Genomic DNA, 25,224 nt, shown 5'->3' on the forward strand with positions numbered 1-25,224 from the left:
TAGTAACTTTGTTCGTTATCAACAACAAAATAAATTATGAAAAATTGATCTACCAAATTTAACATATATCATTTTTATGTAATACAAAACTAGGTAATTTGTAAAGTGCATGTGAAAGGTGATTTTAAATTTCGAACAATTCGAAATCGATGACAAAAATCGCTAATATAACTTGAAAAACATTTGAACGATATAGAATCAGCTAGCTCACATATTTGGGACCCATATTCAGTCGAAATTTTTAAATCAAGAAAGTTCTCCAATGATGTATACAAAACTTTTTTTTTTTTTAAAAAATTAATTTAATTTAAATTTTAATATTATAAGGAAAACAGTCCTCATTGGGTGTGGTCCTAGCTAGTAGGTGAGCTCATATGCAAATGGTTAATCAATTCCTTTGGTAGAAACATAAATTATTAAAATTTCTAACTTATATTAAACTTTTTATAAACTATAATATAATGTTTGTTGAACTGCACACTTGCCTCTTTAATCTTTTTTTTTTTTTTTTAAATAGTTAGCAGTAGCATTATATCACAAATCATATAAATTGTGTTATCTCAAACGATAAGTTTCGATCACCCTCTACGAAATATTCTTGTTTTCAACACTTTTTGATAATTACATAAACTTATTACTCATGAAAATGATCTCATGATATCAATATCGTATGATACAGTGCTATTAAAAATTATAGCCAGTGTGTGTAAATGGTGTTGCGCACTCGTTAGCCTCTTTTGCTATTTCATCTCCCTCACCTTTCGTGTGGATTTGTGGAGAGTTTCCTATTTGGTCAGTAAAGCTTGTAATCGAGGAAAAACAAGTAAAGATAACACACATGTTACATGTACAAATAAAAATATAAAGCAAAAGGTTGTTAAAATAATTTTCTTAATAATTTTATTTAAATCATCGATTAAAAAACATATCACACATTTTTGTGGGCTAAAACATTATTTTCTACTAAAAATTTAATTTGTGTGGTAGAGTAGTATTTCCAATACAATAATTAAGCCGAATAACTTTCTCTTTGTCTTCTTCTAATTTTTGTGGAGACAAGTTATCCTTTTTCCCCCCGTTTTTTTTAAAAATTTCCCACCGTTTTTTAAAAATTTTATTTGTATACCAACACATATAGTAAAAGTGAATTTAAATGAAATATAGGAATTATAAAAAATAATTTTTCTTCCTTTTCTAGTTTAATGAGGTGGCCACAACGTGACAGGACAATGTACATAACCTATACAAAAAATATTTTAAATTTATTTTGGGAGGAATAGTCTTGTATGCAAATTATTGAAAGCCAAGATCCATAAATCTAGACCGAATCTCTAATTTTTAAGACAAAATGCAAAATAATATATAGGAATAATTGATTATTAATATTAATACGATAAAAACATGTAATATAGCATACAAGAAAGATCTCATTAAAAAAAAAAAATCAACCCACGAAATATTAAATCAGTCCACGAAATATTCGAAATAGATATGTTAAATGATTTCAAAATACACAAAATATAATATGCATATTCCGAAGCAAGCAGATCTTAGGCAATCGACCTGGAAACTTCTCTTATTTTGTCTTGCTATCATTATTTTATTTTGGTAATAACGAGAGTGGAATGACACTTCACGTTAGGGGAATTGATTGCAACATGGCCATGGCCTAGAGATTTTGTACTATCTTAAAATCAGCCCCAAAAATCATGAAAAGGTAGTGAGGCCGAACAACTTTTTATCTGAGTTCTCTTTGACTTGCTAAACTTGGATTTTAAAACTATATTTTAATTTTTTTTTAATATGGGAAATTTAAAATCTATCAAATAATTATTATAGATTGGAAATCTCAGTCAATCCAAATGTTACACGTGTAACACCAAGTTCAAGTCACCTAGAAAATTAACTAAAAACTCAGTTTGCCAAAGTTTTGAAATAGCCAACGGAGCATCGTGCATGGACACTCTAGTCAAGAACCCGGACATAACCGAGAACATTTGTGCTACGCTACATCCCGGACGACAGCCTAGCCAAACGTCTCGAATGCATGTCAAAAATTCTCAACTCATGTCGGATCGAATTCGAGTCGGTACTTTGAATCTATTTTAAGAGTTTGCTTCCACAGTATTTGTGAACCAAGTAGTTATTTAAGGTGGAGAATCGGATAGTGGATATGGAATGAAGTTCCAATTTACATTTAGATTACACTTGGATTCAAACATGAGTCTCAAATTATATCCTCTCGAATATAATTGAAATCTATCACATAAACTTTTATGTAAAATTTTACGAAATTCTCTCATGGTTCAAATTTGTGAAACAAATCTCGTATCCGATTGGATACGACTCATCTCATCTCACGGATATCACAAAACGCCTACTCTGAAACAATTCCCAATATAAAATTCAGGCTTCGAAAAAAAGTATAAAATCCACCTAAACTAAATCCTCCAAATAAATAAATTTGAAATAATTAATCAGTCTAAATATTAATTGGGAACTATGTAATGGGATTGATGATCACTCTCATAAAAAATATATATTACTAATTATACCAATTCATTAAAAAAATTAGTACGTGTCTTAACGTGACAGAATAGACAATTCGGGGAAAAAAGGAGGGTAGCTTCGATGCCACATGTGGGGCACCATCCCCACATGGTTTGGATGGACAAAATTCACATACATATGTGATTTTAAAAAAATTAGTGGACCTCATGTATGTGTGTCTAAATTTGAGCTCTTGATTCTATCGTAATGCCATTATATGTAGGATGAAATCAACCGTTATAGGAGAGCATTAATGATCAGTGTGAACCTGAACTTAAACATGTGAGGGTTACCATCGATACCACTTTTTATATTATGAAAAAGTGTTGTCAACACCAGCCTGGCTTTTCCTTCCAACATTTTGTTATTTATCGAATGTGGGAATGTCTCATCAATTAAAAACAATATCTATATTTATCACTATTTTTTTTGGACATATTTAAATGACTCTTAATATCCATAAATAGAAAACTAAAATAACAGTTCATGGAATTATTTGGATACAAGAAAATGATCTAAGGAAGGAACTTCGAATTGCTTCGTTCAGTGATAATAAATTGAAATCTGTAGCGCTGATTCATAAATAAGCAAAAAATGAAAAACGGGAATTTCATGTATATGAAATAGAAGATTATCCAAACAAGTAAAACCCATAACGTAAAAGAGGAAAATTTTGAAACTTTAATATTTATGAATGTATGTGACTACAAATATAATTCGCATCTGTTGTAGAAAGACTGCGGTACATAAAATGGTTAAATGCAAATAAATTTTAAAGCATTGTCTATTTTTGGCAGATGAATGCTGAGGATCAATCATATCTTAAATTGGGACATCTATCATGTTCATGCCTGGGTAATGTTTTCAGGATTATTGCTTACTTGCCATGATTATATGCCAATGATCCTTTAGAGGATTATAATGATCCTTTAGAGGATTATCAGTGATCTACCTGGTAAAAGTCTTGATATAAGCGCCCATTTGTTGCTATGCAATATGCGTCCTAATCTGCAACTTTTCCCTATATATATTAATAAGATATCATTTAAGGAGGAAAATTTATAATATATGTATAAAGTTCATAAACTTTCAAAACCTGGGACATTCTCTCATGTTAAGCAATCAAATTGATATAAACCTTTTACCTCAAACTACAGCGGGAGGCAGAGGATTTAGAGCAAACCATGAACTTGTGCCTCCATATGTTTTTCAGTTATGTCATGAGAAACAATTCTTTCGGGATTTAGTGATGACTGTACTGCAGATGTGACGACAACTGAAACAGTAAGAATTTTTCCAGCAGACAGCGCGAAGTGATGGTATTGGTAGGAGCTGCCAGAAAGCAAAGAAGCAACTTGGAGGAGGTAGCTATTTGCGTGCATGAGCATTGGAAAATACTCATCAGTCAACCTTGATCAAAGAACACCTGCCACCTCTTCCAAAATCAAAGCATAATCCTTTCAACTGTGCTTCTTGATTTTGATTTCAGAAACAAGCTGACTGAAAGAGTCCGGGAGCTTCAGACTTTCAGGGACTTCTTTAGAGTTCACTTGATTCAGGATAACAAAGTTCTTGACCACCCTCTTCATAAAAACAGTGACAACATTTCAGTATCAGCATCAAACAAGGATAACAAGTAAAACTAGTTATTTTGATATACTGTGAAATTTAATCAAATCAATACAATTAAAATATCAAAGAGTAGCAAAATATTTTTATCCCAGAAGCATCAGTCCTACAAAGAAGCTTAGGGCTCAAATAGACTCCTAAACAATATGAGTGACAAAAATAAAACTTGAAAACCTAAAATTTCACTGATGAATCAGCCAATTTTATACATCAAAGTAAGAATGAAAGTAATATTTTTATAATAGAAGAAATGCATGCTTCATAAAGAAAGCATACAGGAAAGAGCAAGACTGAAAAAGGCTGTAAGTCACTAATTTCTCAAGTCTTTCTCATTTAGACCTTTCTTCAGGGTTAGATCTTGTCTTATGTATTAGGGCTTTCTTCAATGCAGTGACAAGGATAAATAAGTAATGTCATACAATTACCGAAGGCCATCTAGTGGATGAGATGGAGCATCAGAACAATAAACTATAACACGCTCATTGTTAATTAAGATCTCTCCAAAAGTTAGACAAATGATGGATGATAATGGATTTGAAGACTATTGTATCCTTATCCTGCAAACCAAACAATGCCTTGACATATCGAATGGAATCACAAGTTCCTAACTTCAATCACACTCTGAGCAGGAGCTTTGATTAACCCTATATTATCCATCCTAGATCTCACTTTCTCAGCATCATCGAACCTCCCAACAGCAGAGTAAATATTCCCCATTAACACATAGTTTCCGGTGTTCTTTGGCTCCAACTCAAACAACCAGTTTGCAGCCACCTCTCCCAGTTCAACATTTTCATGTATCACACAAGCACCAAGCAAGGCACCCCAAATGGCATGATTCGGTCTAAATGGCATCGTCATGATCAATTCATAAGCCTCCAAAAGTCGATTGGCGCGACCCAAAAGATCAACCATGCAAGTATAGTGATCACTCCGTAAACTTTCTTGGTGATTCTTTTGCATGAATTTGAACAAATTTAAGCCATCATCCACCATTCCCGCGTGCCCACAAGCATGCAATACTGAAGTAAACGTGACCTCGTTAGGCTTAATACCAAATCGGACCATCTGGTTGAATAAAGAAACAGCAACCTCACCGTGCCCATGCTTTCCATAACCAGCAATTATCACACTCCACAAAACAATGTCCCGATTTCTTGTAGATACACTATCAAAAACCTTGTGGGCATATTGTAGGTTTCCACATTTTGAGTATATATCAACCAAGCCAGTTACAATATCAGGTTTCTTGATAAACCCCGATGTAAACAGGTAACCGTGTATATTCAATGCTTGCTGTAAATCTGCTTCAATGGCATATGCAGGAAGGAGGCTCTTCCAAGTTGCATCATTCAGTTTCACCGCTTCTAGTAACATCTTCTTGAAAAGTTCTATGGCATCTCTTGCCAGCTCGTTATGGATGCATCCAGAAAGTATTGCATTCCAAGGCACGGTTCTCTTCCTAGAAGTCCTGGAAAACACTCGAAAGCTATGTTTAACCGAACCGCATTTGGCATAGAGATCAATCAAAGCCGTTTCAACATTAACATCGCATTCACTGTGTTGCCTAATCGCCCATCCATGCAAACATTTTCCTAGCTTCATATCAAGAAAACCTGTACACATTGCAAGAAGTGAAGCCAATGTCATTTCATTAGGCTTTGCACCTTCAAACTGCATCAATCTAAACATATCCAAGGCACCTTTAACTTCACCATTCAAAATGTATCCATGAATCATAGTAGTCCAACTCACTACATCCTTCTCCGCCAACTTATCAAAAACCCCACGAGCTTCATCCATTCTTCCACATTTTGCATACATATCAACCAAAGCATTCTGAACAGGAATTCTTTTAGCGAAAACCTTGTCTTTGATCAAAGAATGAACCTCTCTTCCCACCTTCAAATCCTTCAGATACCCACAAGCTGGTAAAACCGAGAGAACCGTGGCAGAATCAACCACCACCACGCTTTCCACCATTCTACTAAAAACAATCAAAGCCTCAGTGGCGTTGTCATTCCGAAAGTTCCCACTAATCATTGTATTCCAAGACACAACTGTTTTCTCCGCCATTGCATTAAATACTCTACTTGCCCCCTCCACGTCGCCGCAATTCATATACATTGCAAGCAAAGAATTCCCCACGAAAGTGCTAAAAAGCAGCCCGCTTCTAACAATCAACCCCTGAATCATAACGCCAAATTCAAGCAACACAAGATCTCCACAAGCTCGGACCACGAATGGGAAAACATACTCGTCAAATAAACAGCCTGACTGATGCATTTCCACGAACAACTCTAGTGCACTTCGAGGGCAGCCATTTTCTGTGTACATTCTAATCATTGCTTTGTAAGAAACGAACGTCCTTTCTGGCAATTTATCGAACAGTGTGCATGCGTACGACACGTGCCCACAGAGACCATATGCAGATATGAGTAACGACATGAAGTGCCCCGCATTGTGAGATGAGAGGAGGCCGGAGGCGATGCAGTTCGCGTGCAGTTTCTGGGTGGCAGGCAAGGATTTGGTGGCAGTGCCACAACGGTATAGCAGCGACTCGCATTGTGCTGCGGAGGTGGTCGAAAATCGGCGTCTCATTGCTATCATCAGAGTGTGTGCACCATTCATGACCTGCAAACTTCCGTCACTTCCAATAAATAAAGACCATAAAATAAACAACATTGAGATTATTATTTATTATTTTGTTTATCAATCATTAGTTTTTATTTTTTAATAATTGTACAAATTTATATTATTAAAAAGTTTTAACTCAAAAAAACTTGAATTTGAGATATTGCGTAATTATTTAGATTATTAAGTTTAATTCGATACAGATTAATTTTTTATTAAATTCAACGACAGAAGAATACTACTCATTTGATTTCTTCATCTCATAGCTTTCTTGAATCCCAAAAAAATGTACCGAATCAATAAGCAACACCGCGAAATCCGACTACTGCAGAATGAAAAATTGGACACTGTATCCAAATAAGAACTCGTAAAACAGAGCCCGCGAATGTCACATTAAGAAAGACAAGTATCATTTGTTACATGAACCCCATTTGATGTAAGAAATATATTTATTAAATGAATATATATGTAGGATCAAAGATTACTCATCCCAAAAAAAAATCAGAATAATTTCAAGAAACGTGAAATGGGCAATACAATATCAGATCCACATTAAAGGAATTAAACAAATCCCAGAATAACAAAAAATAATATACCCCATCATTCTTAAAGAGAATTGCATCTTCTCTTTATATACACAAACCACAATATCAATATATAGAATTCCAATTTCCCATTTCACCGATTTACATTTAAAATTAATATACCCCTTATTTTCCATTTTATCCACTCCCCAAAATTTCGAATTACCGTTTTGAAAAACCAAATATTTTGGCACTGACGTAGAATCTTGGAGGTCTTTAAGGCAAACTAGCTAACCATTCACCTTGGCTGTGCTCGTGCAGGAAAAGAAAGAGCTGCCCGAAGAGCTGGTCGAGTAGATGAACTACGAAAGATCATTGTCTGTGACAAGTTTACCATGTCAACCATAGAAGGTGTCTGATAAGCTTGGACAAGGCTCGTACTATCAGTCGAGTCTCCCCTTGCAGTCGCCCTCTGCCAAGAGTGTGAGCTTAATCCTGACAAAACATATGCTCTTCCTGACGTTTCATAAACTTTCCGGTTTGCCATACGTTCTTGCATTTCTCGTAATTCAGCATCCAACACGAGACATAATCGGTCTCCAGCTCGTGATGAAACGGTTTCTGAAAGTTTTTTTCGGCATTTCTCGAGTATAGATACCGCGGTTGTTAAATCACCTTGGTCTGCAGCAGCTTTGGCTTCAGCCATTGCTTCTGCTGATCGGAGCCTGTTTCTTTGCTTATCCACTTCCATGGAAACCAGTAAAGGTCCCGTTTCTAGCGGCCTTGGAATGTTGACTTCACTTGCAGCATATAAAATTACGATTTTATTCGTAACAGGATGTCTGTATTCACATCTCACCTGTAAAAGTGAGGTCACATCGTGAAATTCGTCAATGGGGATATCAAGTGTTAGGAGAAAATCTCGTTCTTCTTCGGCATATAAGTCTCCCACGTCGATGCTGCCTTTTCTTTTATCAGAATCCAAAATGTTTTTGTAGCTTCCGGATTGTAACCTGTTGAATCGAATCAAAGGATCAATACACTCAACTTCCACTTTCAAGTCTTGGACAATGATGCTCAAAAGCCCCCCGATGCACTGTGCAAAGGCATCTTGAATCACATTCTCTGCCTCTATAAAAGAAAACGTCCCGCCAGATGTTTCCGAGATCAAATGCATTAAGACAGCATCATGATCCGCACCAAATCCAAAGGTGTGTACAGGGATACGGATACTTGAAGCACTATCTGGATGGATGGAAACCGGAAGCAAAGAATGGTAATCCGAGCAGGAGCTGGCACCACTTGGGCTAGTATTAGAATATGTATCTTGTCCATCGGACAATAGTATCATGCTGCTTACAGGATTTTTCCACTTCCGGTCAGTCATCACTTTGGCAGCCTTCCTTAGGCCCTCTGCAATATTAGTTCCACCATTTGAAGTCAAGGAATTGACCGCTTGTATGGACTCATTCCTTCCAGTTTCTGTCATTCTTCGAAGAGAAAAGATTCGCTGTGCTATGGAGGAAAAAGAGATAACAGACAGCCTGTCATGTGGGCCTACGTTTTGGATCACGAATCCCATTGCCCGTTTAAGCAAAGCGAGCTTGGTGCCCGCCATGCTGCCACTGACATCAAGAACTGCAACAAGGTCGACTGGAGCTCGAGTTTGGTGCATCAATGATAGTCCCTCTCCATCCATTGTCGAATTTTGTGGTGATAGAGTCTTGGCGGGAGCTTTGAGGTGAATTAGGACCGAAAAGTCGTTATGGGATGTAAATTTTGAAACAGCAGAAAGTTCGGTGTATGTTTTCACTTCAACTGCTTCATTCAGATGGCCATCATCATCAAAGTTATCAACGGTTGCGGTATTCTGATTGGCACTGGGTCGTTGAATGGTAAGTTCATCATCATCATCGAATAGATGGGGTTCAGCAGAATGAAAAGGAGCAATATTCCGATTACTGTCCACTCGTGGAGATGGTCTAATAACAGTCCTCCAGGAATCATCTTGGAGCCAAGGCACATTACTTGTCCTCGATCTTCCATGAGCTTTATCGGAGACGGGACACTGGAAGGGGATTTCTTTCCATTTCGCTCGGCAGACGGGGCAACTTTGATGTCCATGCTTCGAGTTAGATGCGATACAATGAAAATGAAACATGTGGGAGCATTCTGCAGTAAAAATGGCGTGGCCATGGCCAGGTTTCAAGGTTGCTAAGCATATCGCACAGATCTTCTGCCAGAGAAAAAACATACCATATGATTTGTTATAGACAATTTTAGCAAATGTACAAGCAAACCAAGATTTGCCAATCTTTTTTCATGGTTCCAAGGCAAATTTAATCAAGAATTCAAAAAATATGAGGTCCAAGAAGAATAACATTTGACATAAATTACTTTACCATATAAACGAAAACAATTCATACAATCGAGACTCCACAAAATGCGTGAAATTTTCAAAATCCTTCAGATAATTTTTAAAACGCAAAAAAAATATGCACAGAAGGTCATATATCTAAATTTTTACAAGCAGATAATTTTTCATAATTTCTAGCCACTGATGACTATTTACATTTTAACAATGTCATAAACTTTCAATATAATGGGTGAGGGTGCAACAAATACATATTGAAACATCCGAATGATTGACGCAAGAAATGCATATTCCACTTAAGGCCAATTCTTCATATTAGCTTTAGTTTAAAAATGGCCCCAAGAAATTGCATTATTTATTTGAATTTAGTTTAAAAAGTTTGTATGCATATTTTTTGCTTTGAGTAAAGTTAGAATTTAAAATTTCTAGTCAGAACGTTGCGTATTTTAACTTTAAGGGTTTTATGTATATATCATAGAAAACAATCATATAAATTAAGAAAAAAACGAAACGCACAAAGAAAATGGTCTCCCAATTATGAGTAGTAAGAAACAAAGCAATGCATCAAAAACCTAACAAAGTAAGACTCTAGAAAGAAAGCCCTTTGAAAATGCAAAGGTAAATAGGTAGGATCTCATAACTAATAATGATACTTTTGAGGCATTAAAAATTTGGTTGAAAAACAAAGAGATTTAAAGCGTATGTATGAAAAGAAGTGGAGATCAGTAGTAACTACAAGTTGCACATCCCCTTTACGACACCTTCGGCCTTTACTTTGACTAAAACGAATGAAATCTCGCAACACGTCGTGATGGACCGGACCTAGACGGATGCGTGCAAGGTCGTAACCGTGGCTCCATCCGCTCGTAATCTTATATAATTTTATGTATTATTATATATAAAAAAAGTATAGGATTATAATCTCTATATTTCTTGATTCTAAAGGCTAAACCAAGGTTAAGTTGAACATAAAAAGGGGTGTGAGGAAATGGGCAAAGTGTGTGTTGTCATGTGTGTGAAACAGTTTGAGTTGCTGACCAAGAAAAGCACTTTCTTTTTCCCTTCTACATGAGAAGGGCCACTGACAAAGGAAAGATCAGAGTGTCGCACACCCTTTTTAGCAACTATTGTCAGTTAAAATATACAAGATTTCAAATAAAATCTAATTTCATACCCCTAAATTATTTTGGGTTTTGGTCTCTCATGTGGCCAAAACTTTAGAAGCTGTACTGCTCACTCGATACAAGAAAATGCTTACTGAAAACTACATAACAACACAGACCCATCAATTTTTCCAAAAGACACCCTGTAAAAATTGAAAGCATTACAATATGTCCTATGGCGAATGGGATCATCTGCTCGATTTCGTGTTATATTTCCTACTATACAGATTTGCTACACAAACATATATGTAGCCAAACCTTATTATTAAAAAAATATACTTTTATATTAAAAAAATAGTAAGTAAAGCTATGGTTTAACAGATATGACACGAGACTTTGACTCAATGTTTAAGGTTGATGATATAATATTGTTGATCTCATGTTTGAGTCTCTTTAATCTCGAGTCCAGGCTCAAATCTCATCCATAATACGGACAGTAATGTTATATTATCAAGAAACAATATATTTTTTACTGTAAAAATATATATATATGATCAAAATTCTGAAACATTAATAACACTGTGTCCATTATTGTCCACAGCCCCATGGCAGAGCTTAGACCCCACATGATGACACCCTATGGTTTTACATTTCGACCACCTCATTGGAAAACAACCAAATACTATATTTTTACGGTTTATTTGATCCTACGTTGTCCGACGATACCATGCATATATAGGATCCATTTTTTTTAGACATTGTCCGATGATAGGATGGATGACTAAGATTTGCCCATGCATATATAAGGACCCACTTTTTTTTTTTTGAAATTGTATGTGTAGCAAGATCTTACTCATTGAAATGAATTGAGGATAGTGACCACATAGATAGGATCTCGTTAACCTATTTTTAGTTTGTACTGGAAAATAAAACAATGACCGGAAAAAATGAAAAAGAAATAGGATTAATTTATGGTATTCAGATTCATTGAAGCATTTTTTTGGGATCAGGAAAGTTAATAAATGAGTGGAATTCGTTATCAAGAAAAGTAGAAAACCATTTTTCTTTTCACCTTCTCTTTGAAATTTTTTTTTTTAGAAAAATTACAAAAATATTATTCCCTTTTTCTACAAATGCTACAAAAACTTAATTTCATGAAAATGCAAGGAACCTACTAAAGAAAAATAATAAAACTCATAAATAACAATAAATGAATTTCCACTTTTAACCTTGCTAGACTTGGTGCTGGAGTGCTTAGGCAAGCGGAGGCCGGAGGAAGAAGGCGTCGGCGTGGTGGGCATTCGCACACGATGACCCGAATTACAGGTCGGCGACAAAGACGAGGCGTCGGAGAACCTCCCGGAGGGAGGCGGCGACGCCAACGCCGGAAAATCCTCCGCCATCCTCGAAAAGTAGAGACAAGAATTCATCTTCAAACCCAGAGCCATTTTCACTTTCGTCCATTTGCTGCCCACCATTTTCACGACTTAGAGAACTACACACACAAAATTTTTTTCTCCGATTCAGGTGAAAATCCGGATGCATGTGCTGATAGATAAGGGAGGTATTGATGTGGGCAACATTTTCTTCAGAGAACGGATCTCAATGGGGAGCTGAGAAAGATTCTTTGTGTTTTGTTTTCTTCGGTTTGTGGGTTCTGTTTCTAAGTGTTTGAACACGGCAACCAATGGCTTTACGTTTGACAAAATCACCAAAATTTGTGTGTAATATATTTGCAAGAAACGAGACAAGGTGGGGAAGGTCAAAAGTGGAAAGTGTGTTGGGATATACTATTTATATAAAATGATATTGTTGGGATTTGAGGAAATTTAATTTACCTTGTGGGTGGCTGCTGGGGCTTTTGACTTCACTTTAAACCCTTCTTTTAACATATAAAATTAAAATATCTTGTCAAAAAAATTTGTAATCTATTGTTATCAATGTGAAATTTGCGAGATATCTCAAGTTTGAGAGTTAAATCCAACATATTTCTTTCTAACCTAATATATATTTGAGTTAATTTTTTTGTGATACGGTCTCACGGGTTTATATTCATTAGACGAGTTAACTTGATTCGTATATCATGAAAAATAATAGTTTTGACATAAAAAATAATAATTTTCATGAATTAGATAGGATTGAGTATTCGTCTTACAATATTGACTTATAAAACACTTTCATAGTTAATTTTTTGTATATATATTACTATTTCTGAAGGTACATCAACACATTATCGTGTTGAAGATGGACAAAAAGAAAATTATTTTTTAAAATTTTTTTTATACAAACATTTAAAAATATTGAGCATAATTTACAATCTAGGTTATGCTGTATTCAATTTATTTTGTACATAAAATTCACCCGTTCATAAAATAGAATGTATGTACTTTTGCTCAGAATTAGTGGAGTTGAAGAAGATTTGTTTAATGATCAGGAATTCGATTATTCCTACCAACAATTTTTCGGGCAAATAAGAAGCATCAGCTGCAAGCTTCCTTGTCATTAATATATATATATATATATGTGTGTTAAAAGTTCTCAAACTCACAAAATATATTAAACTACTATACACACTGTATAAAATTTTCTCAACTCAATTGTGTTTTTCAACACAAATTGAGAGACCTATTTATATAATTTCTTTGAAAATAATCGAAAAATAAACACATCATTACATATATCATCACATACTAATTTTCAATATTTTCAACTCTTATTTTCAACATTCAATAATTTCAACTCATATTTTCAACAATATATTCTTTAATTAATAAGACAAACATTTTTTACCACAGTCATTTAGGAAAAAAAAATTGAATTGCTGCAATTTGATTAGCATATTTAAGTTATCATGACTCATTTAGTTTAACTTAAATTTTCAAGAAAAAAATATTTGATCTGAGATTTTCTTTTAAAAAGGAAATGAAATCAATTTGTTGAGCAGTAAAGTAAGTAAGCTTGACTACTTTGTCTTTTTTATAAGATTTGTTCAATAATAATTAATAAAATCACAAAAATGCATCTTTTTATGTATCCATCTGTTAAAATATTACTATACCTTAAACTAACGATAAAGAAAAAATTATTCCATTTTGAAATAATATATAAATATAACTAATTTATATAATATCAAAGTTAAAAACTTATATATTAAATATTTAAATGTGTTATTGAAATTTATCCTTTCTAATTTCCATAACTCTCTCCTCTTTCTAAATTTTAAGTCAAACCAACTAAGAAATAAAGAGTATTTAATGATTAACATAGTTTTATTTAATTATCGAATCCCTCTTCCCATAGTTTTATGCCCATTGCCCACTGATATTTCATGGGTTGTAAGAATAAATGTGCTGTCCTATAATGCCACCACCTTTGCGTTCAATAAATATGGTTGGTATTGAATATCTCAAGTTTGGATCAAAATCAGCACTAGAAAACGAAAAAAAATATTACTTCAAAAATGTTGATTGGTCGTTAAAAAACTTAAATTGATCATAAAATACTGTTATTTAAATCCAAACTCGCTATAGCTTTACCTAAAATCGAATGTGTCAATCGAAAAACAAGTCACGTTACTTAAAATATGTGAGTTGAATTGATAATTTTTTTAAGAACGAGAGTCAGTCGGCCCCGTCTAACTGCGAGTTGTGGGTAGCCCCCCGCACTATTCCATTTTGACATCTTTATACATAATGGCATATGATCGATCCCATGCACCCACGCTAGTTTGAAAACCAATGTTTGTTTGAATATTGGAATGTGATAATTTTGCAAAGGGAAGCCAATGAAAATCTTTCGAATGCTCCATTACCTAAATCATTTAATTATTTGACTTTCTAATTTCACTAATTTAAATAAAAATTTATCTTTTACTCTATATATATCTGTAACATATGATTTTTTTTTAAAGGAATCTGTAACATATGTTGATAACTAATAAAGTGGGATAATTTTTAAAATTGTTCAGATTATCAAAGGGCATATGGTCATCTCTTGATCATACAATGATTTAGCACATCATCCTTTGGTTCCAAGAATAAACTATGCCTTTTTTGTATTATCAAATATGATAATAATAATAATAATAATAATAATAATAATAATTTTATTATTCACATCCCACGAGTGTGCTATATAATCAACTATAATATTTTAAATATTTTTTAAATGTAAGGAGTAATAAAATATAAAAGAACAAATGTAGTCAATGGTGGCAATAAATTATAAATCACAGGCTGTCACACTTTTCGAGCGAGCAAATTACTTGGTTGAAACTTGAAATTGGGCAAAGGGTCATGATGCCATTTATATTGCTAGCGGAGTTCCTGGATATTAAATTAATGGAGTCAAAAGGCACCACATATATAATCAAGCAAAGTGTAGTGATGAGCTTTTAAAAATGTCGTAAAAATTTAATTCAGTCGATACGAGATATTTAATACTAAATAAATCAAATGATAACTCAATTAGAGAAAACTATCAAGTTTTTATTTTTTACGAAAAAATATCCGAACCAAACCATGCCACCACAAAAAAAAAAAAAAAAAAAAAAACACACACACAATAAGAGTAAGTAGAACAAATTGTAAAAAAAAAAAAAGCAAACATTTTTTTAAAAAAATCCAGCAAAAAATACAAATTATATAAACTTTAAAACCTTAATGACATATTCAATCATACTAAAATTAGTTGAAATATTCAATTAAATATATTTTTTTATTTTTTTTGGAAATATATGCACATGAAATCAACACAATAAAAGTTCAAGAGTAAGTATCTTGTGAAACAGTTTCACAAATTTATTTACGTGACACGAGTCAACCCGGTCTATATTTAGAGTGAAAGTAATACTGGTCACATAAAAATTAATATCTTTTATTGATCGAGTTGGATACGATATCTGTCTAACGAAATTAACCTGTGTGACCGTCTAATAAGATTTTTTTGAAAGTTGAGTATGTCATTTATGATACAGTCTCACGTATTTATTTTTGTGAGACCGTCTCACGAAATTGACAACTGAGACTATCTAGTAAATTCTTTTAACAGGTTAAACTTATTAATTAGTTGGTGGATTATTCACAAGACAGAACTCACAAAATCTATGTTATATCGAAAGCAACAATCGTTGTGAAGCTCCAACGATATCGAGATGGATAGAGCTTGTCATGGGCCCAGATGCAAAATTGGTGAGGTCAACCACAGCCCAATGAATATCTATCACGGGGAAGGTGATTGCGGGGATAGAAGTTAGGACCCTATCCGGTTGACTTAGGCAAGTTAGAAGGATTGGCAGGATAATTTTTTGTTTTTTTTGACAAATATTCATTTGGGATTTTGGATAATAAGTAATAACTTTAGGATGAGTATTTGTTACGGAGTAATGAGTAGGTCTCTTGTGAGATGTTCTTACAAATTTTTATCTGTGAGACGGGTCAATCCTACCGATATTCACAATAAAAAATAATATTCTTATCATAAAAAGTAATATTTTTTCATGGATGACCTACATAAGAGATTCGTCTCACAAAATACGACATGTGAGACCGTCTCACACAAGTTTTTGCTTGGAGTAATTTGTCATTTTATATTATATCTTAGTAATAAAGAATCTCTATAATAGAGATAAAAATTTTTTCCTTCTTTTTCAATTTTATCCTTATATTATACTAATATTTCATTTTAATTTTTATTTTTATTTTTAATTTCAACAAACACTTTTGTTTTTATTTTTTTTAATTACAACCATTTAAATTTCACTTTACTCCTCCCATATTTTATCAAATTTCTTTAATCATTCATAATTATAAAAAACTAGCTAGTTAATTTATTAAGACGCACGGCTACGTGTAAGAATCCCCAAAGCCCTAGTAGATGGCTCAGAACGACGGCGGAAGAAAGAAGAGGGAGAGGCCCAACATATTGATTACGGGAACACCGGGGACCGGGAAAACTACGACGTCTGCGGCTCTGGCGGAGGCGATCAAGTTCAGACACATCAACATCGGGGATTTGGTCAAGGAGAAGAACCTACACGATGGCTGGGACGATCAGTTCGACTGCTATATCATCAATGAGGACCTCGTAAGATTTTCGTTTTGATGCTTTTGTTGTTTCTGTAAAGGTTGATTTTTTGCTGATTTTGTTGTATTCTTAGCCAGTGATGTTCAAATTTGAGCAAATATTCTGAGTTGAAGAGTGAATTTGTGACTTATAGAAACTTTTTCGATTTTTAGATGAGAAATCAGATCCATGAAATTACAGAACATTTATGAAGTCGTGATGGGCTTCTGGGGAAGCATGTAAAAAAGCCTTTCTTGGCATTAAGGCACTAGATATTTGATGTGCAATGTACTAAAATTTGTAGCAAACGGATTGAATTTGTAACTGGTTGGTGCTTGCTGCAATTTTTCGATTGTGAAGGTCTTAAATTTCTGATACAGACATTGCAAAGGAGGGCATAAGCTAACTTTTATACGCACATTATATCATTCTTGTTGTTAACAGGTATGCGATGAGCTTGAGGATTTGATGGAAGAAGGTGGAAACATTGTAGATCACCACGGCTGTGACTTCTTTCCAGAGCGTTGGTTCGATCGCGTAGTGGTGCTTCAAACTGAAAACTCTGTATTGTATGATCGGCTGACTAAAAGGTGTGTAACGCTTCTCTATATATGTGGTTCATTTCTCTTGCTGTTTGTTGAATCTGTCTCATTATTGTTTCTATGCTCTTAATCTTGCTTGAACTACTCTGGCAGGGGATATACAGGTCAAAAGCTCTCAAACAATATTGAATGCGAGATCTTTCAAATATTGTTAGAGGAGGCCAAAGAGAGTTATTCTGAAGGTATTGTGGTGCCACTTAGAAGCGACTCTGTTGATGATATAGATAGAAACTTGTCAACTTTAACCGATTGGATTCGATCATGGAGCTCCTTATCCTGATTCCAACGCAGGTTGATTGAATATTTAAGGCTACTGTTTGGTGCCATTCGAAGTTTGTTATCTCGCGCTGTTGTGTTGTGCATTCTTGAACATTTTGGAGTTGAAATTTACGAATATATATTGTTTTTTTAAGCACGAATATATAGAGTTAGGTTAGATAAAACACCCTTCTGTTAGCATTTGAAGGAAGGGTTATTCTGAAATGTGTTAGTCCGCCCTAGCATGCTAATTAATAATTATGGTAATCCATTTATTGATTTGGAAATTGGAAATTTAATTATCTTATCCAAATTAAATAATGTTTTAAATAATTTGAATCTCAAAATTTCAATAGATAGAAGGGCACTATCTGGTACTCGGTGAAGAATTCCATCCTCTATCCATGTGTGCTGCAATTGTTTTCTTCCAAATATGGGGTATTTATCATCGAGCAAAGCATGGGGAAAAACAGGTAATGATAAATTAGTTAATGCAGTGATAATTCAACTGACTGATTATAACTATTAAAAGAGTTAGAAATTATATATTCACACCCACAAAACATTACAGTTTTATATTAAGGTAAATTCATTTAATCCCGATTAAGTATCAATAACTTGATTTACTTGAGTTCTTATAAAATGCCAAGGAAATAATGTCGAATATGTATGAAGTGGCCTGAGATTTGTGATTTAGTGAATTCAAATGCACTAAAGAAATGAACCAGTGGCTACGGCAAGCCGGGACACTCATGGTGTAATGCATGCGTTGTGCTTAATTTCTACCCATTCGATTCCACTCATGGTGTGATGCATGCGTGTACAAGCCATGTTCATCTGTACGATAGCACTGAAATCACAGAATATTCAAAGGAAGAACATGGATTTTGAGTTTTACAACCGTTAACTATTTATTGTCCTTGTGCATTAACCGACTATCCAAATGGACACAGCCAACTACTTTCATGTAATGCCCAGAACACCCCCTTCAGTTTCCCGCAATAAAACAAGTTCGAAAGTAAAAATATATTTTATCCGATACTCAAGAGTTTTGGTCTTAAATCTGGTCTCACATAAAAACATTTCACACATTTTGAATACCTAAAAAAATGATGCTTGTATTACTTCAAGATTAAGAACTTTCATGCCAAGTCGAAATTAATAACCCCAATAATCATTTCGAATTTCGTCATCAAATTTCTTTTTGAGCTCGGGATGCTTCTCGAAGTATTCATCGGCCGTCATGGTACTAAGCTTATTCTGTTACACCAAAAACAAAGGTTTGAGAAATACCCATATAATTGTGATTTATGTGTGAGAAGAAAACATATTATCCAAAAATTCCAAAAACACATGTTCATCACCTTCAACTCTTGGACATCTGCAATTTCTTTTTCTAGTCTTTCAGATTCTTTCAGCGACTTCTGCTCAGCATCTTTCAATTCTACTAACTGCAGCCCAAGAGAACATCATCATAAGATTCTTCCATGCACACATACAGATCAGCAGAAGAATAAATTATTTTCCCATTTTCAAAATCACGGATTTGAAAATAAGCCAAAACTGTTGCATTATATAAATCTCTTCTGTTCACAAGGAAATAATAGTAGAGAATGAATACAAATTTCTAAAATCAACGAGAACAGAAGGATAAGATTTGTGATTATTCTCACCAGAGCATCAAATTTAGGTTTGTACTGAGGAGTGACATTGTCAACGTACTGTGGAATTTTGATTTCTGCAGAAGGAAAATGAAAATCAGATATTTTAAACATTGAACAAAGAATAACAAAAATTAGTTCATTTAAATCCCCAAAAATTGCAGGGAAACTTTTATGAACAGCTCTGAAGGCTTATAAGGAATTGCATCTTCATGATTAATATCAGAAATTTCTCAGGGTCGCTGATACTCGAGAAAATCAAATTTCAGCAAACCCAAGAATCTGTAAGCCCCCAACAACTTATTATCGTGATAGTACTAAATCAAGAACTATGTATGCGTTCCTGAATACTTTAAGATCATCTTAGATGCAATCAAAATTTTTAGCATCATCTTCTAACTAAGTTATGATCAAGGATGGTGGAGAGAGCAAAAGGAAATTATTGGTTTTTAGGGGAATGAACAAGTGAGAAAGAGAAAAACTGAAAGCAGCATTCCACAAATGCAAGAGTAGTAATTCCACTCTGGTCATCGAATAAAAAAACCTTTCCTTCCTCTTCAGTCTTCCATTCAGAAGGGATATGCTTATGGCCTTATACTATGTACGGAAACATTTCTGGTATTGATGCACAGATCAATTTCAAGCAAAACACAAGCATTGATTTATAGAACATCTCATTTAGGAAAGTTATCTTTTCTCTTCTTTGATGAAAGAATGTAAACATGAGGAAGATGTTTCAAAACCTGAGGTTCTTCTTATTTCCTGGAAACACAAACCAATTCAAAATATCCTCGAATTCTACAGAACTAGCTAGTACTGCTTTTTAGATTTCTGGCCACACCCCAAAGAAGGGTTGGCAACATTGCCTACAGCAGATGCTAGCAAGAACTCAAAACAATTGGCCAAAAAAACCACAAGACCAGTAACGATATGAAATGAAAACCAAAAGCAACAGGAACCACATACCATCATAAGCTTGTTTATACATATCAACCAAGCGTGAGCCGATGCCTTTCCTGTAGTACTCCCAGTCTATGGGTTCTGGTTCCTACATATTTAAGAAAACAATAAAAAATAAGGTGTGATTTCACAAAGTATGTACCCTACATGCCTTCAAAAGGAAAAAAAGGCAACAAATAATTTGAATGGCAGGGGAAACTGGTAAAAAGGATAGTCAAAAGATGTGCTGAATTGCAGAGGACTAGCATGGTTGGTCGGGCAAAACAGTGGGTCAAAGGCGTTGATTTCTTTGTCTGAAAATGATTCCAGAGCAAGGTCCTCCATTCAAATGATGATACTCAAACAAAATTGGGTCTTACATCGGAGTTGATACTAATGCGTTGAACTGACTAGACAAAATGGCTAGCATAGAATGGCTTATGAGAAACTGGATAAATAGTTATCTGGCTTTTCCTGGCAAGAGAACAAAGACAATTCTAATCACGCTTGTCTTAACAAATACGACTTTACCAGCAGCCTCATATTCCAGTTCAAAATTGATGTTAACTCACACATATCTCAAGATATAGGTTGTCCAGAACTGAGGAGCCAATGCCCCATCCCATCATAAAACCCTGACCAACAGTATATCTACTATTTGACTTCAGAAGCAGAATAAAATTCGAGGAATCGACAAAATTTCAACGGCCTCACAACATTCATATCATTCAAAGCTAATAGCTAAAAATCCACTAAAAATTAAGATGCAAAAACAGTTACAGATAAGCATCTTCTTTCATTTCATTTTCACAATCCACCAAAAGGGTATCACCTAATTTAAATTAATTTACCTATCAGACAATACACAATAGGACAACGCGAACCCAGTAATCGTAACCCGCTCAAATCAATCTCCGCATAGAAGGAAGGAATCGAGAATAAAAAAATCGACCTGGCTGAACTTTGTCTGGAGCTGGCTGTTGACCTCTTCGAAGGCGCGTCGCAGGGTTGCGAACTCCTTGCGAGCTTCGTCGGAGACCATAAGCTTGGCCATGCCTTCCCAATCAATGTTCTTGCCTGCTTTGAATGCGACGTCAGCTATCTTCTTCCCCGCCCCACTCATTTCCCTCTCGATTTAGGGTCAGTGAGTTGCAATCTGGGAATTTGTTGATGATTCCTGAGGAGATTTGACCGGAAATTTAGGGAAAAGGAGTGCATTCAGATTCTGATGTATTTAAAAAAAATTCATAAATCAATTTACTTAAATGATTTGTATTTTAAATGTAAATACATTATTAAATTTGATTACATATATACATTTATTTTAAATACATAATTCATTCTCATCAGTCGACTCAATCTAAATTTTCTCCGTCGACCCCCTTTTCATTTTCTTTCCGACTACAATTCTCAACACAAATCGACGCAATGGCTAATAATAATCTGATAATATTAACATTTATTTCGATTTATTGTTTATTTTCGTTGGTCGATCGACTGATTGAAAAAGAAAATTTCGACCACGTTTTAGTCGACCCAAGCATTAGTCGACCAAGCTTAGATCGATCATCTATCAATGGTCGACCAAAAACCAAACAATGGTCAACCATTGTTTGGTCGACTAATGATCGACATTGCTTTGGTCAAAGACCAATTGTTGGTCGACCAAAGTGCTTAGATCGACCAAACAATTGGTCTTACAATTGGTCAAAAGACCAATTGTTTTGACCAATTGTTTAGTGCTTTGGTCGACCAAACAAACAATTGGTTTTGGTCGACCATTGTTGATTGTTTGGTCTATCCAAGCTTGACGTTTGGGTCAACCAAAAAACAGCGTAGGTCATCCACGTTGTCGACTCAATGACAGTCCCAATCGATCATGGTCGATTAAATTGATTTTGGGTCGACGTATCTCGATTTGGGGAAAAAGACTCGTAAATTTTAATTGAGGGAAGATGTGTGTCGACAGAGAAGAAAAAGAAGGGGAGAATTAATTAAGTTAAAAAGTTTAATTGCAATTAATGTAATAATCAAAAGTCAACTCTTTGTTTCTTAAAAAAAAAGTCAGAATTCTTATTTTTTAAATATTTTCCATTTCATTCCTGCTTTTTTAACTGACCCAAGATTTGACCAATTCACAAACAACACAGTGTGAAGCGTTGTATTCTTGATGATATATGGGATTGGAGATATTGCCAAAGCCAGGTCGTTCTGTTCTTGTTTTTTTAAAAAAAATATAAGAATTCGAATTAAATTATATTTTATGGGTTTTATAAAATTTTAAATCAAACCAAATCATAAAAAAAATTTAATGACCAAACCAACTCAAACTATAAATTTCGATTTAATAATTTGTTACTTTTTTCATGATGAGAATTTTTTTGTAAGAAACTTGAGGTATATTAAAATTAAAAACATTAAAAAGAATTTATTTATTTATTATTAATTAAAACAATTAAATATATATATATGTGTGTGTGTGTGTGTGTGTGTGAAATATAGGCGTGTCACCAGTAAATGCATCGACTTGACTATTAGTGTAAAAATCTAATTTTTAAACACTTTGTTAATTGTGAATATCAAATTTGATGTTAGTTATGATCTTCTAAATTGATATGAATGCTAAAAGACAAAGAAAAATGACGAAAAAACAAACTATCGTCGTGATTTTGTATTTAAAAAAACAATATGAATCTAGAAGACATAAAAATATAATAAATTTGATGAAAAATAACACTTTTTTTTATGAATAACCCAAATAAAAGATTCGTCTCACATGAATTTTTGCCTTCATAATTTTAGCCCAACCAGATCTTAACTTATCCATTGAAGCTCAAAAGAGCAGAATTTGAAGGGTTGTTTAGAATGCATGCTTTAAAAAACTAATAATGACATGAAACTGATTAAGATTATCCAAACATTTTCAAGACTCCAAACTCATGACTTCACGTTCCAATGCAACTCCTTGATCTTTGCCATCAAGATGGCAAATTAGTTTATTCAACATCATTATCTCATATATAAACATGAATCTCCTCCCAGGCATTTATATTGTACAAACGGCCCCGAACAATCGAGAATGACGGGTGCCGAAGCAAGCATGAAGCTTCTAATCGATACTAAGAGCAAAAGGGTTTTGTTCGCGGAGGCCGCAAAAGATTGTTGGACTTCCTCTTCCACGTTCTTTCTCTACCCGTAGGCACCGTCATTCATCTTCTTCGAGGCCAAGACATGGTGGGTTGTATGTTCAGTCTGTACAAAAGCTTCAAGGATCTGGACGAGAGTTACATGCAACCAGGGCAGAGCAAAAACGCCCTTTTTGAACCAGTACTCCTGTCCGCAAACCACGCAGCTGGTTCAGTTCCTTTGCTGCTAAGCACCTACGATAAGCCAACTGAAAAGTTGTTCTATAATTGCAATTACTGTGTTTCTCACTATTTCTTCCCCCGGTTGCTGCCGCAAGAATTTTTCAAAACGGCTCTTTTATACTTTGTTCATTTTTCGCTAACATGACCGGATATTATCCGACATAATATCAGCATGACAAAAAAAGAGTAAATATGCAAAAAAATAAAATAAAATATATTATTACGTTGAATCTTATTTAAGATGTAATTATCTCTGAAGCTTCTTCGTCAAGAGGTTAAATAAAAATTGATGGTTACCATATCATAAGGTAAAAATATAGGATGGAAAATAAATGAATTAAGGCCATCTACGACACAAATCTTCCATTTTTCATTATTTATCTTCCAAAATAGAGATCAAATAATATCTATTTTCAAAAATCTTCTCCACCCTACATCGTGTATACATTACCAAATTTTCCATTTATTTAAAATTAAAATTTTATTATAAACTTGAAATTATATCAGGAGACCAGAGAGGGTACTTCTGGAGGGAGTCACATCTGAGTTGAGGTTTAGTGGTCTATCCCAGTGTATATATGTATCTATATACCGGAACATGTCTCGATGATTTGAGTTGTATGTAGTTGGTTTTGATTGTGTATGAGCTTATTTTCTAATGTGATATGTTTGACGAGATTTTATTATATACTATTTTTAGTATCATAATTATGGTTATCACATTTTGGGCTCATTGTAAAAAAATTTTTAACTCGTTTTTCGCTGTAATTAATTAACCCTAATTAAATTGCATTGTAATAATAATTAGGAGTTAAGGACCCACATAATTCGATAAGTGTTTATAATGGGGAAAAAAACATTTGAAATAAATTTTAAATAGAAAATTAGCACTGAAATTAATTCATGGGATTAAAAATAAATAAAATGAAATAGACTAAAACATAAATAAAAAATAAAAAAAAAAAACGTTATACAAGTTTGGAGGACGACAATTTCATAATTTATATCATCCTCCAAACACTTACTCCATTGCTACATTAACACCCTATAAAAAATTACTGTATCGATCAACAAAATGGAGATCAGATATGAAGATGGATTGGAGCAAAATCTATCATCTATTTTGGAGAAATCCTCCATGATAGAGGGCAGTCGGAGATGCCCTAACACAGTTTCTTCTATAATTGGTACTAGGTCGATTCGGTTCGGTTTACGATTGATTTAGGCCAATGTAGCTTTACGAACCGGGGAAAAAGAAAGGGAAGAAAAAAAAAAAAAGAAGGCTAGTGAATATCCTCACCTATTATAGGGCAATTATATATGCTAGTGGTTTAATTGGGATGATCTCTCTAGAGATTCAATTCTTGGCAATGGATAGGATTAACTTCACGCCTCTTGGTAATCCTTAGACTAGCTAGTTACTTGCCTTGTATTAATTTCTTTTGTTAAAAAAATGTTTTGTGTTCAATCATTTTTGTTACCTATTGCACAAATGGATAGGTTGGTGAAATTTTAATGT

The 25,224-nt window shown here is 34.1% G+C and overlaps 4 protein-coding genes across 7 annotated transcripts; 1 reads left to right on the forward strand and 3 right to left on the reverse strand.

Annotated features, from left to right (window-relative positions):
* Nucleotides 1-3,205: 3,205 nt before the first annotated feature.
* Nucleotides 3,206-6,848, reverse strand: LOC142524939 (pentatricopeptide repeat-containing protein At5g39350). 2 transcript variants are annotated; one of them, XM_075629104.1, is made up of 3 exons: nucleotides 4,605-6,848; nucleotides 3,696-4,133; nucleotides 3,208-3,571 (listed from the first exon to the last, which is right to left on the reverse strand). In XM_075629104.1, exon 1 carries the CDS (start codon nucleotides 6,808-6,810, stop codon nucleotides 4,774-4,776), a length of 2,037 nt encoding a protein of 678 aa, XP_075485219.1. In that variant the 5' UTR covers nucleotides 6,811-6,848; the 3' UTR covers nucleotides 3,208-3,571; nucleotides 3,696-4,133; nucleotides 4,605-4,773. The 2 variants fall into 2 exon arrangements, with proteins under 2 accessions (XP_075485214.1, XP_075485219.1); XM_075629099.1 differs by having other exon boundaries at nucleotides 3,206-3,571; nucleotides 3,696-6,848.
* Nucleotides 6,849-7,352: 504 nt separating this feature from the next.
* LOC142524950 (E3 ubiquitin-protein ligase WAV3-like) lies at nucleotides 7,353-12,544 on the reverse strand. Of its 2 annotated transcripts, none has more exons than XM_075629116.1 (2): nucleotides 12,044-12,544; nucleotides 7,353-9,570 (listed from the first exon to the last, which is right to left on the reverse strand). In XM_075629116.1, exons 1-2 carry the CDS (start codon nucleotides 12,290-12,292, stop codon nucleotides 7,636-7,638), a joined length of 2,184 nt encoding a protein of 727 aa, XP_075485231.1. In that variant the 5' UTR covers nucleotides 12,293-12,544; the 3' UTR covers nucleotides 7,353-7,635. The 2 variants fall into 2 exon arrangements, with proteins under 2 accessions (XP_075485231.1, XP_075485228.1); XM_075629113.1 differs by having other exon boundaries at nucleotides 7,353-9,573; nucleotides 12,044-12,543.
* Nucleotides 12,545-16,656: 4,112 nt separating this feature from the next.
* LOC142537267 (adenylate kinase isoenzyme 6 homolog) lies at nucleotides 16,657-18,024 on the forward strand. The gene is made up of 3 exons (XM_075642816.1): nucleotides 16,657-16,898; nucleotides 17,322-17,467; nucleotides 17,573-18,024. Exons 1-3 carry the CDS (start codon nucleotides 16,689-16,691, stop codon nucleotides 17,757-17,759), a joined length of 543 nt encoding a protein of 180 aa, XP_075498931.1. The 5' UTR covers nucleotides 16,657-16,688; the 3' UTR covers nucleotides 17,760-18,024.
* Nucleotides 18,025-18,739: 715 nt separating this feature from the next.
* Nucleotides 18,740-22,555, reverse strand: LOC142524959 (ATP synthase subunit d, mitochondrial-like). Of its 2 annotated transcripts, none has more exons than XM_075629126.1 (6): nucleotides 22,460-22,555; nucleotides 21,290-21,520; nucleotides 20,365-20,446; nucleotides 19,411-19,475; nucleotides 19,102-19,188; nucleotides 18,740-18,997 (listed from the first exon to the last, which is right to left on the reverse strand). In XM_075629126.1, the coding sequence occupies exons 2-6, from the start codon at nucleotides 21,458-21,460 to the stop codon at nucleotides 18,896-18,898; spliced, it is 507 nt and encodes a 168-aa protein (XP_075485241.1). In that variant the 5' UTR covers nucleotides 21,461-21,520; nucleotides 22,460-22,555; the 3' UTR covers nucleotides 18,740-18,895. The 2 variants fall into 2 exon arrangements, with proteins under 2 accessions (XP_075485241.1, XP_075485246.1); XM_075629131.1 differs by having other exon boundaries at nucleotides 21,290-21,514; nucleotides 22,453-22,526.
* Nucleotides 22,556-25,224: the final 2,669 nt, after the last annotated feature.

Source organism: Primulina tabacum, chromosome 2 (assembly GCF_025594145.1).
Source record: "Primulina tabacum isolate GXHZ01 chromosome 2, ASM2559414v2, whole genome shotgun sequence".
Lineage (NCBI taxonomy): Eukaryota > Viridiplantae > Streptophyta > Magnoliopsida > Lamiales > Gesneriaceae > Primulina > Primulina tabacum.